The sequence below is a fragment of the Frankliniella occidentalis genome, unplaced genomic scaffold, assembly GCF_000697945.3.
Source record: "Frankliniella occidentalis isolate FOCC.00 unplaced genomic scaffold, Focc_3.1 Scaffold306, whole genome shotgun sequence".
Taxonomy (NCBI): Eukaryota; Metazoa; Arthropoda; class Insecta; order Thysanoptera; family Thripidae; genus Frankliniella; species Frankliniella occidentalis.
This window is the reverse complement of record NW_026267431.1, coordinates 208,759-221,807: the sequence shown is the minus strand read 5'-3', so window position 1 is coordinate 221,807 and position 13,049 is coordinate 208,759. Positions and strand designations below refer to the sequence as shown.

Sequence of the window (13,049 nt, the reverse complement as noted above, 5' to 3'; positions counted from 1 at the left end):
GGGGGGGGGGGGAGGGGAGCAGTTGCGTGAAAGGGAAAAAGATGGAAAAATCAGGTAGAGGAAAAATAAAGAGAGAATGAGGAAAAGCGCGCAGGCGCGCGAGTGAGCGCACACGCATTCGAGGAGCGGCGCGGACCAGCAGTGCGTGCGCACACACAAAAAATGTGCACGCGGCTTTGATTGATTTGATTATCCGCGGAAAATTGCGCCTCTTAAAAGTACGCGACGGGCGAAGGCGCGACGGAGCGACCTCCTCCCGTAGCCGGAGCCGGGCGGAGGCAGAGGCGGGTCGCGTGCGAGGGTATAGAGAGAGTACGACGTAAGCCCCACGACATTGTGCACGGGTTACGTGGTTCTGTCTGTGAGAATGGTGATTTACCTTGATTTACACGAGAAACGTGCGTGCGTACCGAAGAGCGGGCACGAATGGCGAAAAAAAAAGAGGGTATTATTTGTTCGCATCGGCAGACTTGAGAGCCTGTGTGTGTGTGTGTCCAGAGCAGTCCGTCTTGCACCGGGGGAGGGCACAAGCGACACAGGACACACTCGCAAAAAAAAGCAAGGAAGGGTAAGTCAGTAAGTTTTACTTGCAAAAATATACACAATGATAAGTAACAAATCAGCCAGTGATTCATGCTTCATAAAAACGTAGGTATCTATCTACTTAGAAAATTAATCAGTACAGGTCTGAGAGTGTAAAATTTGGGCCCCCGGATAGCCCTTGAAACCGTGCCCTAGTAATGAACTGTAGACAAACACTGTAAAAAGTACAATCGTGATTTTAAGCATTTTTCTTAGTTAATTTAATACGAAAACTTCGTTCCAAAGCTCTAAAAAAGTGTGAAATTTGTAAATATTTTGCGGCTAGTACGACATATATTTGTAACTTTACGAAATGTTTCGAAATAGTTTCATAAATTATATTTTACGAAGCATTTCGTAACTTTTTTTTTTGCGTAAAGTCACTAAAACCTTTCACTGCGAACTCTTTGCGCTAGTATGATGATTCGTGTCATTGGCCACGCAATCTGTCTATCTCTTTATCTCATCCTCTTTATTGTGTTGAACTTCCGCTTCACAGGTAGCATTGGTGCTGCACTGTACTGCTTTTAGTGGGCTCAGTACATTTTGTCTCTCGGAGGCAGAACGTTAGAGTTTAGAGCCGCTTAACTCTAACATTCTGGTGTTCTAAAGATGCTATTCAGACCCCTGGCTCTAGCACTATTGTGCAGCACGAGCATCAACAGTAAAGCCATCAACACTCTAGCCGTAAATTACATAATACGTAACGTGGATTGGGAATTCGGACTACGTTGTGAACCCAGTAGTGTGTTCACTGTGATGCGTTTTTTTAACGGTGATGCTTTACATTTCATTCCCGAATAGGGGCCTTACAGGATTGTCGTCGAACGCTTTTACATGTGTCAACCAGACAACCGCGTGCCTCCTTGGAGTTGGTATGTGCGCGCTAGTCACTTCAACCCACAGACACCAAAAGAACTGCAACGCGTGACCGGTAATTTTTGCACAACTACAGCTTTGGATGACAGCCTCTGGGTACGACATTATTTATGCTCGAGATAACCTATGTATTCCTATACAAAATCTGTTGTACCAGCTACTCTGTCAATTTAAATGTGTACATTGTACACTTTAATTAATGTGTACATGGGATGTGAACTTTTTATAAATGCAGACATGAGCATGTATACATTAATGTAAGTTCATATTTGACAGAGTACGTTCCATAGAACCCCGGTCGACGCCGATTGGCTGAGCGATAGCGAAGCCTATTGCTCTAGTGATCAAAAAGTTTTGCGTCTGTCTGCAATCACGATAACTCGAGAACGGGTTGAGCTACATGCGTGAAATTTTTGTTGTAACTTTGTATAATAAAAAGCAAGAACTGAATTGATTTTGAGCCCTCTAGCTCAAAAACTGTCTGAGAACGGGCCATTTGAAAATCTTTCGGAAGTTATTCCTACGCGTTTTAAAATATTTTTCGTGGTTTCTTCAGGGGTAACTCGTGAAAGTGGAACCCGAAGAACCAAAATTGCGTCTGTTTGGCCCGAGGATTGGCTCTATCTCTAACCGTTTGGGCGCTATAGGCAGTTTCTCCACACGGAAATGATCCCAAAACAAATATATGTTTTCTTAGTTATTTGATGGTATACTTTGGAGTAACTTGTCAAAATGTAACACTGTGGACCGAACTTTGCGACTTTTGAGGCCGAAGGCCTCTTTATACGACCCTAGGTTTTTGCCCGATTCGGGAGTCAGCGCCGCAGGCCAAGGTAGATGCACAAGGAAACATCTAACCTATAGGTACAGTAAAACTTGTCCCTCCCAATTTGGAGTGCACGGACCAAAATGTTCAGGCCAGGCAACCGAGTTTGGATTGTTCCGTTTATCTGTACACAGAATCAGTTTCGGTGTCAGCCTGAACCCTTTACATTCTCATTGGGTGACCATGCCTGAAAAATTTTGGGGCAGGTTTCTTTCATATTTGTCCACGTTTGGGTGTCCGACCTAAACTTTATGCCACGTGCAACGTGCACGCATCTTTATTAATTTTATCTTTACCATAAAACAGGGGAGAGCAAATATGGGCGTTCGGTCAAATAATCAATGGAAAGAAAACGCCTTTGTCGGCTATTTCAAAAACTCTGCTTGTCGTCACCTTCGAGAAAATATCCCTGGATTTTTCAACGCTGCTTTTAAGCAGAGTACACAAACCAAAGGAGTGTGCAGCATCAAACCAGTAAGTAATTAAAGTGCGAGTCTGCTTCACTATACTGTTGGTTATTTAAATGTTTGTTTTTAGTATGTCGAAAGTATATATTTATACGGCTTTAACCAAACCAAATCTGAATGAGAACTCTAATCAATTCTATTCGCAGGGCGTGTACGAGGTCAATGACTACCCCATAGATTGGACATTTCCAAAAATTCCAATCATGCCGTATGCACACTATCGGTTCAACGTCACCTTTGGCAAAGATGAAAACCTATACGGATGTTTTGTGGTAGAGAACAGGGTTATTCCTAAACTCGAGTAGCTATACACTGTTTATATTTTTACACGTTCTTTACTTCCATCACCACTTCTCTACACTGGAAAACGCAAGTGTGTGAATGTCGCTCACCTACAAGTAAGCGACATTCACACACTTGCGTTTCTAGTGATTGATTGTTGAAGAACGAGTATTGCTTGATTAGTGGTTAGTAAGGTGTTTTACGTTTTACGAAATAAAAGAAAAAAGATATGTGCATCAAGAATTTGTAATGTAACTTATTTCTCTTTAGAATAGGGTTTTACGAAGTTGGCGCGCAGTGCCGAAGGGCAAGGATTCAACACCCACTCGGGTCGGTTCTAATTCCTTCTTGTGGGCAGTAAAAGTCAGGTGGGACCAGTGGCGTATTAAGGGGGGGCGGACAGGGGGGGCGGTGCATCGAAAGTTGCCTACATACAGGGGTTTTGTAGGTCAAATTGCCTACCTTTAGGCGGCTATCTAGTGGCCCACAGGGGGGGGCGATCGCCCCCACCGCCCCTCCCCTTAATACGCCCCTGGGTGGGACGCACCCTAAACATGGAAATGGAACAACTGTGCAAAAATTTAACTTTTAACATATTTTAATTTTTTTTATGCCGCATTAGTTTTTACAGAGCTGACGCGATTATCTGCTATAGTAAACAACGCTTGGCTCTTGCAGACAGAGATTAGCTCTCGCAGCTGACGCATTGCTTGTCACGCTGACAGCTAACATATTAGCTATCACAGCTTAGTTATTTTTTTCCGTGAGGTAATTTGTGAATCTTACCAAACAATACCAGCATTTTGGGGCTTGGTAAGTTACCGGTAATTTACTGGTATTTTACCGAATCTTACCGGTAATATTGCCGGCCTTTAAATCCCTAGTAATAAGAAGAGTTGTGGCTTGAATAAAGGAGACCATATTTGCCACCTGAAACCGGGATCAGCATGAATGCTCGGCATCGTGCTCCGGTGGAAGGGCCTCGCTATATGAACGGCTCCGGGCGGATCATGAAAAAAGCCAAAAGAGGCCTCGTGGTTAGTCAAGTCAATAGGAATAGACGGTCGAAGCGCCATTCGTTGTCGGAGCACACACGCTGTTTGGTCACACAACGGAATGTGCAAACTACTCTGCAAAACTGTTGAATAAATCAGAAGAAGTAAATCATGTTTTTTCCCTTGAGCAGAGCGCGCGCTTGCAGGTGGAGGGCGCGCACGTGTCAGGTAGGTGGCGCGGGAATGGGCTGTGTCGCGTGTCGAGAGGAAAAGGGATGAGGATCTCCGGCAGCGGCACGGAGAAACGTAAGACGGGAGGGGAGCGAGCGCCGGTGGGGCGGCAGGGTGACAAAGAAAATAGACCTCCCGGGCGAGAACGGGCGTGAAATGGAGAGCAAGAAGAGGAGCTTGCAGAGTGCAAGAGGATAGGCGAGGGAAGCTTGCAGCAAAGGGGCGGGAGCCACACGACTGAAAAAAAACAACAACACTTGGCGGCGATAGAGGAGCGTCCGTCAACGCTCCTAGCGCCAGCAACCGATAGCATTTACAGCAAGAGTGAGACTCTGTCACACACCGAGAACAAGTGTGTAAATGTCGCACATGTTTGAAGGTTTGTGAACGCCCTTCGTACTACACATAGAAGCACAGTGTCAATTTCAACGGAAAATTAACACCTTACCTCCCTCAAGTGTACGAGTGGACATTCACACACTTTGCATTTTCAGTGCACATGCTTTTGGTGTAACTGAGTGCATTTGTTCGTGTGCCTTCCGCTGGTGTACAAGTAGTGCGCCGGCAAAGTGCCCTGAGCAGGAGACTGATTATCAGGCGCGCTGCGTGTGGAGCCTACTACTGCTCCGCCCCGCCCCCGGGATGGGAATGATGCCCGTCCGGGGGAGAAATATTAAGCCCAGCAGAGCCGGCTGGATGCTGGGCTGGACCATTGGCTCCGTTCATTATTCAGGACCGGAGACCTCGCCGACTCCATTTACCTCGCCGTCGGAGCCGAGGCCTAGCCCGGGCGCGGGCGGGTCCAACCGACGAGTCAAACATTAGGGTGTTGCCGGTAAAATGTGTTGTCGTGTCGCCGATAATTTTGTCTTTGTTGGTAAAATGTCATGTAATTGCTTTGTCGCTTCAGAAACTTTTTCCGCGAGAAAATCGTGTTCGAACGCGACCCTTAAATTAGTGAGTGCCGTCCCTAGCGGTGTACGCGACACCCCGGCGGGGTAGAACGCGGCGGGCGCGCGACCAAAATCCTCTCCGTTCGGCCTGCAAGCAGCAGCAGCAACCATGGAGGCGGTGGCTTAAGTAGGTAATGACTTGATACAAAAGCAGCAACAGCGCGGCGTGGCGTTGTTGGGGGAGGGAGGCGAGCAGGAGGGCTTGTCTTCCCTCTTCCTTCCGACCGGCGGCACCACGTCGTGCAAGTAGAAAGAGGGACGGAGACCACAACAGAGGGAGGGAGTGTGAGAGAGACCGACCGGCATCGAACCATTTGTACTAATTACCGCGAGGATTCCTGCTCCCCTCCCCCGCCGCACCCCAAGACTGTCTCCCCCTCAGCGCCGGTGCGACTTTCATACCCTGTTAGAAATAATTATATTCGGTGGTGCGGCCGGCGGCGCCGCGCGCCCCGCTCCTGTGAGCCCCGCACCACCGGCAAAGCCACATCGCCAACCAATTCTCCGCTCTCGCAGGCCTCCGAGGAGAACTTATCCCCACGTCGCCCCTTTGTGTGCTCTCCCTCCCCTCTCTCCCTCCTCCTTCTCCTCCTCTTCTCTTTTCGCACTCTCTCTCGCTCTAGCGCCTCCTCCGTGGATTGCCTCTATTCAGGACCCCCAATAAGCAGGACCATATGTGTGCTGAAGACGCGGCGCGAGCAAAGCGCGCATCAGAGAGGGAGCCGCGGGGAGCGTGGCGGGGGCGGGGAGCGTGGCGGAGCAGCAGCAGCAGCAGCAGCAGCAGCAGCAGCAGCAGCAGCAGGGGTGCGGCGTCTTCCTGCTCCCCTCCCTCGAGCCGGACCCGGAGGTACCGCACGGCCCGCTCATCGCCGCACAGTTAGTTGGTCTACGACGCGCTGCGCCCCGACGGTTAGGCAACCCATTCGGCACGCCCGTCGAACCTGCTGCCGTGGCGCGCGTCAGACCGGCTTAGCTAAACACGGCCCGGCGGCGCTCGGCGTCGGCTCCGCTCGGCTCGCCTCACCTCGGCCCGACTTCGGCACGGCAGGGCGTCGTCGACGCGTAATACGCGCGATAACCAGGTTAGGCCCCTAAGGGACGTACGACGTCCTCGCGGGGTGTCCTCCTTTACCCCCTTACTTCCCCACACCCTCCCCGCTCCTCTTCGCCTTCACCCACACCCCACCACACCCAGTCGGGGACTATAGCAGCGCTCTACGCGACCCACACTCTACTCACGACAGCATATGCTTATGCATGCATCATTTTGTTCAACATCTAAATTGTTTCACCTTGTCACTAATACAGTGTCAAGACGTCTCATTTTAAAATATTGTAGTAGTAGTTTGCCAAATTTCCGTTTACTAGTTTATTTTTGTTCGTTTGGAAATTGACAAAAGACAATTCATTAGAATATTCAATTGAAAATATGGATGTTTACATACACACTATACTTTTTAATAGATGTTACGTTGAAAACCCTTTGACTGAACATAAAGAATACACAAGTAACTTTAAGGTGTGAGGTATTCTTTAAAAAGGAAAAATACAACACTCCCATCCCATGTTCCACTGTGAAAATTAGTGTTACGCTAAAATTTTCCATGATAGGTGTCGTAAAACTACGATTTGAAATAAATGTAAATTTACAAGCACTTCGTACTCCGGGGTATCGACTTGGAATCGGTAAGCAAAATTGGGCTGTCGTAAGTATACAACAAATTTTTAAATAAACATAACAACAAATGTCGTAAATTTACGAAGTTATTTTTTACACTGATTTTACACTAGGTTGCAAATGTTGCAATCATGTGCGTGCGAGTGTACTCGCGAAATGCTGCTGCCGTGTAGAGTCTTGCTTGTCCGACGGAGTAGTGTCGTTGGCCGGGGCGTACGCCTTAACCCCCGCCGCCCGCCCACCGCACCCTGCCCGGCACCGCAAGGGCCATTGGAACGCCCAGCACTCTGGAGTGGCGCCAAACCGAACCGACGCCGCCGATCCACGCCACGCCACGCCCCGGACCTCAGTCGAATACCCGGCTACTTCGGTATATAGAAAACCCCCTCGCCCTCGACACTCGGCAGAGCTGCCGGAGATGAAACATCGACAGACGGCGAGACGCGACTATACACCTGCTTGAGAAAACGTGCCGAGGCGAGACGGCAGCAGCAGAGCGGCAAACAAACAAGTGACGAGTTTGCTTTGCATACTTACAGCAGACCTGTCTCTCTCTCCCACGCGTGTGGTATGCTTTCCTAAAAGCACCGACTGCGCCGGTGCCGCGCCCTGCCGTGCGGCCCTGGAGAAAGCAGGCACCTGAAAGGCGTCCGAAGGAGCCGCCCCGCCCCGCCCCGCCCCGCCGTGGGCCAGGCTAGCAGCGGCTCGGGTACGACGACGCGACGACGACGACGCCTGCTCAGAGCGAGACCCCCGTATCTCCGAGGCCACCGCCGCCCAGATGCGTGTCGCGCCGCCGGCGGGCAGGGGCTGGGCCTGCATGCTCCGGACAAGTGTCTCTGGCGGAGCTCCAGACACCCACAGCCCGCCCCGCCCCGCCAGGCCACGCCCCGCACGAGTCGACCCACCCGGGTCAGGACAAAGACGTGAACACGGTCAGGGCCGCGAGGCGACGCAGCGCTGCGCGGACGTTAGTCTTCGGCATGCGTATCCTGGAGTATATGTGGGCTCTGGCGTGGTGCATTGTGACCGGGGGGAAAGCAGCCCGCACACCGCGTGACCCCGCGACGCACACGCGGCGTGTGTGCAACGTGCGCGGGCCCTTTTGTTTTATTTAGAGGAGCATTCGCGGTGCGATAGAGACGGCGGAAAAGCACTGAGAAATTCTATTCATGCACCGTATAATCCTCGGTGTCTACTTTCCCAATCATCACTAGTGGCAAATTTTCGGGCGGAACGATAAAAACGGGGGTGTTTTGGTTTCCAAGGCAGTTGCCATAGACAGACAGACCTAGAGGCTTGTCTCTACCAAAAGGCCAGAGCGGGCGCTTTTGAAAAACAAAACAAAACACGACTTGTCCCATATGACGACTTCGGAAAGCGGTACACTTTTAAAACTTATGGGGATACCATGCGGCTCGTCTCGACTGCCCTATGCACCCCTTATTCAGCCCCTTTCATCCCGGCGCGATGACGACTTGTTATTTACCCCACAATTATCATCCCCCTCCCTCCTCCCTGCGGAGGCCCAGGGCGGGTCGTGTTTTCCTGTCGTCTCATCGCGAGCGAGGGGAGGAAGGGGCGGAACGCCTTCGACTCATTAACGCATCTACCCCTCATTCCTTTCGAGTAAACTCGGCTCCGCCCGTCGTCGCCTTCTGCTTTAGCGCCGCGCGGTCCGGCCGGGGCCGGGCGGCATAGGCCTAATGCTACGTTGACACTTTTTTTGTGTGTTTTTTCTTTCTTTGTTTCTTTCAATTTCACTCCAAACGCTCTGCTTCTGCTGCTGCGGTGGCCGGGGGTGTGAATGGACCAGATGCCGCACGGCTCGCTTGAGCAGCAGAGGAAAACCCCACCACCCCCGGAGGCTCCTTAAACAAGAGTTTTTACGGCGCGAGCCCGGGGCGGTCCGGCAGGCACGCGACAGACCAACACTGACGCCAAGCTTTTTTGCGACGGGCAGAGAACTGCAATAATACACTATACTGCACCGGAAACCCAAGTGGGTGAATGTCGCACACTTGTAGGTGCGTGAACGCCATTCGTTGACATGGAAGCAAAAATGTGATAATTTTCAAAGAAAAATTCACGAAAAGGGAATTCACACACCTACAAGTGTGCGACATTCACTCACACACTTGCGTTTCCAGTGTGCAGTGTGACGATGGGGTGGTGGACACAGGGTGTCCGTGCTACAGCCGGGCCGGACACATACAGGGTGTCCCTGCTATTGCCGCCCAGAGGCGCTAATTAATCGGAGCTGGCTGGGACGAACAGAAAGGGGGGGGGGGGGGGTTATTAGCCAGTAAACGCCCCTGCCGGCCTCCCGGGCCCTCCGGGACTAGTAGCGCCGGCCTATACGGCATAGCTATCATGGCCACCTCTCCGTGTTCCGGACGTACATGTGTGCGCCGTGTCCCCGGGTGCGACCGGACACGCTCAAATACCCAGCGCCAATCGACTACACTATACTGACTGAGGACGATACAAATGTCGCACAAAACATGATCCAAAATGTAAAACAATAAATCTGGACTTCTTGAGGGGACTCGCTATGGCTGTCGCGATGATAATTGGCACGGCGGTGATAAGAAATCGTCCGGAATCCAATCTTCGTCTTAGCTACTCTCACCGTAACACGGGCGGCACCCCCCCCCCTCACCCTGCCCCCTAAAGAAGGCGGTGGAAAAAAATGGGGGCAAACATTTTCTTTATTTCAGTAAAACACGGTCGAGGGAGAATTCCAGCCCAGCAGAGCCAGCGTCGGCGGACTGCGGGGGCTAATAAGAGCGGGCGGCGGACATCCCATGTCTTCCGTTATTTGGCGCCCTCCCCCCACCTCCCCCCTCGTTCTAGCCCCGGGCCCCAGCCGGGGAAGGCCTCTCCTTCTGACCATTTTGTCTATTTCTTTTTGCAGCTCGATGCTCTCGCTCTTTCGCCCCCTTTCCCCACACCCCTCTCTTCTTTCCCGATGCTTTTCCATCTTTTTTTTTGGTGTGTTTGAGGGAGAAGATAGTCAGGGAGAGAGAGAAAGAGAGAGGAAAACCGTCTGATATCGAGTTTGCCTCGTGATGTGTGGCCGACACTGAGGCTCTGAAGGCATCTCTCCAGGATAGTTTGCACAAAAAAAGTAAAAAAAAATATAACGAATCCAGTGTGGGGGGGGGGGGACATTGGCATATACTGGCAGGCAAAGCGCCTGAAGCGGTAGGCAACCAGCACACAAGGATGCGGGCGGGTTGCCTACCGGTGAGGCGCTCCCCGGTGCAGTGAGCCGCCTGCGCGGTGGGCAACCTGCATACACGGCTACACGCGGGTTGCCTACCCGTCGGGCGCTTGCCCTGGCGCTCAGCCGCCTGCGCCGTAGGCAACCTAGAGGCACGGGTGCGGGCGGGTTGCCTACACGCCAGGCGCTCCCCGGTGCAGCGGCCGCAGACGCGGTGGACAACCAGGACTCAGCGGTGCGCGGCTGTGTTGCCTACCCGCCAGGTGGCCTGCGCGCTGCTTTTGGGGATGCCAGCCAGCTCGACGCGGAGGAGGAGGGGCTGGAGCAGGACTTACGGCGTGTCGGCGCGGGGCGCGAGGCTCGACGCGAGGCGCGCGTTGACAGGCGCGCGGAGGGGGCGCCACCAGCGCCGCGCCACACGCCCGTGATGTATCACCTCCGCTCCCCCGCCCCGATAAAGCCGTTCCACCCTCGACCACCCTGATAGGCCCACCGTGCCCTCAACTACCCCGCTGAAAAAGCATAAAAACAAAATGAAAACGAATTTACGAATGTTAAAAAGGAAAACTGCTCGCAAAGTCGTCTCGGTGTATATGTATATACATTTTTTTCTGGGTTAGAGAAAAGCAGTAGGAGCTGCAGTGGGTGACAAACAGGCTGACGCGGCAATATGCGCGGCACACGCCCACCTCTGAGCCCCTCTCCCAGCCCGCAGTCCGCCCGCCTGGCGTCGACACAACTAGCTCAGTACCCAAGGTGTCGCGCCAGTGGAACACACTACTGACCTTTTCTCTCCCTCTCTCTCTCTCTCTCTCTCTCTCTCTCTCTCTCTCTCTCTCTCTCTCTCAGTCAAGTTCCGTTTCTCTCGGCGCTGCGCGGGAACACTGCCCTGCTACCCTACGCGGCCCTGGGGACCCGGCCGACTAAGGCGCGAGCCTGGGCGGGGCGGGGTCGTCCTGGAGAGGGGCCTATGCAGTCCCCCCGGGCGACCCTATTACACCCTTATCTCTCAGCATTTTCTTACTTTCCTTTCTCCTCGAGCCCCGCGCGGGGCCAGCCCCGGGGCCCCCACCGCCGCAGCCCCATCGGGGGTGCATCCGCCCAGGCCGGCACGGCGGCGGGGAGGCGCTTGCCCGAGCCATTTCCGGGGGACACGGTAGGCTGCGTCCGGATCAGGGGGGTCCTCGCTGCGCCCTGGACTGGGGCTGGCCACACCCCTCCCGCCACCCTTGCGGACGCAGTCTGTACGGCAGTCGTTGTAGGGCTTCGGCTTGGGGCCCGAACTTGACACCCCTCGGCAGACCAGGCCGGCACTCGCAGCAGGGTGTCTTCGTGTTTCAACTCTCTATGTTTTTAAATTCTCGCGGGTAATCTTCTGAACAGTCAGTCAGACGGATCGGGACATAAGTCGAGTTGCATTAGAAATCTTTATTGCTGTCACTCAGGATTGGTGACCATAGTGAGACCGAAAACGATTGGAGTGCAATCCTTGTGCCCTAATTTCGCTCTGATAATCGTAGCGATTACTTGAAGTTAAAAACGAAATTTATAGGGCACGATGAGGACTCTATGATAGTTTCCCATTTCAATGCCGATGGGTGTACAGTACGTCGTCGGGGAGGTGCAGGCGCGGCGGGTGCGTGGTGCAAGGATCCTGCTATGCCGGAATGGGACGCTGTTGCGACGACAAGGCGTCGCGACGCCGGTACCGAGCGCCGCCCGGGCCGCGCCAAAACGTACTGCTGCGCGCAGCATTCGGCTCTGTTTCCGCCCCGGAACGCCTCCAGCACCGCAGCAATCTCAGTTCGCTCCGCTCCGCAGAGGAGAGTCCTCATGGGGAGCAGCTATGTTGTTGCAGAGAATGGGGCATAAATCACACATACGTACTCACACATACACACACACAGACACGCAGGCGCTCCAAGCCGGAGGTCGCTATGTGGCGTGGGCGTCGTTACATCGTACAGGTGGGGGGGCTGGTCGGAGCTGGAGAACCAATAATGTAGAAAAGAAAACTGCATATAAATCGATGCAAAACATCGACAATTCATCAAACATGTCACGTCCGAGCAAAGGTAACTATACGAATTGTTTCCTCCAAAAATAATGAACTGCTGACATGCAAACACAAACACACAGTAAAAAGCTATGGTCTTCTGCTGCGCCGAAACCCACACACACACAGTTGTTCCACGTGTTCGAGCAGCACAATCTTTCCACCACAACAGACAGCGAGTTACGAAATGAGTCATCACCATCATTCTCTTTTATCTCTCTCCGACTCCAAAACATGTCTGCTGCGGAATCCGAGTGCAAAGTACCCGAAAGTACCCGTAATAGCCGGCAGGTGGCGCCGTCGGGAGGGTCGGCCCCGGGTGGGCCCCGGTGGGCCCGTCTGGCTCGCAGCCCCCAGGTTATGAGCAGCCGAGCAGCTCCCCGAGGGCCCTTGCGCCGTGCGCGCGGCCGATACCGATAGGGTCTTGACCAACAGCTAGAGAGCTCAGCTCGGCCCCGTAAAAGCGAAAAGCTGTACAGTACCATACCAGCACCGGGGCCGGAGCTGGCGCACAAAACTATTGCCGACGCTGCATCATGGTATGGGTACGGTTTGATACCGCCATTGGCCAGTATTGGCGTCTGCGGCCGCAGTAAAGTGTATCCATTCCGCGGCGCGCGGGATGATGTGATGTAGGCAGGACACGGAAAAAAACATTAGCTATGTAGCTAAATCTTGGCCTTAGCTAAATAGGGGATAACTAGCTGTTTAGCTACATAGCTAAACAAAATTCTAAGCCGATAATGTTAGTAATCTATCTTAAAATGTAGGGGTGTGCATTCAGCTAAGGAGCCAAACATACCAAAAATGGAGGCTTAGTAGCTAAACATAGCTAAATTTATGGCCACAAAGCTCAATAATTAGTTGTTCCCCA

General features: G+C 52.6%; 1 protein-coding gene across 2 annotated transcripts; it reads left to right on the top strand.

Annotated features, from left to right (window-relative positions):
• The first annotated feature begins 1,106 nt into the window (after positions 1-1,106).
• Positions 1,107-3,248, top strand: LOC113205631 (uncharacterized). 2 transcript variants are annotated; one of them, XM_026421325.2, is made up of 4 exons: positions 1,107-1,269; positions 1,387-1,557; positions 2,594-2,761; positions 2,901-3,248. In XM_026421325.2, the coding sequence occupies exons 1-4, from the start codon at positions 1,195-1,197 to the stop codon at positions 3,057-3,059; spliced, it is 573 nt and encodes a 190-aa protein (XP_026277110.1). In that variant the 5' UTR covers positions 1,107-1,194; the 3' UTR covers positions 3,060-3,248. The 2 variants fall into 2 exon arrangements, with proteins under 2 accessions (XP_026277110.1, XP_052129810.1); XM_052273850.1 differs by having other exon boundaries at positions 1,108-1,285; positions 2,901-3,247.
• The last annotated feature ends 9,801 nt before the right edge of the window (positions 3,249-13,049 follow it).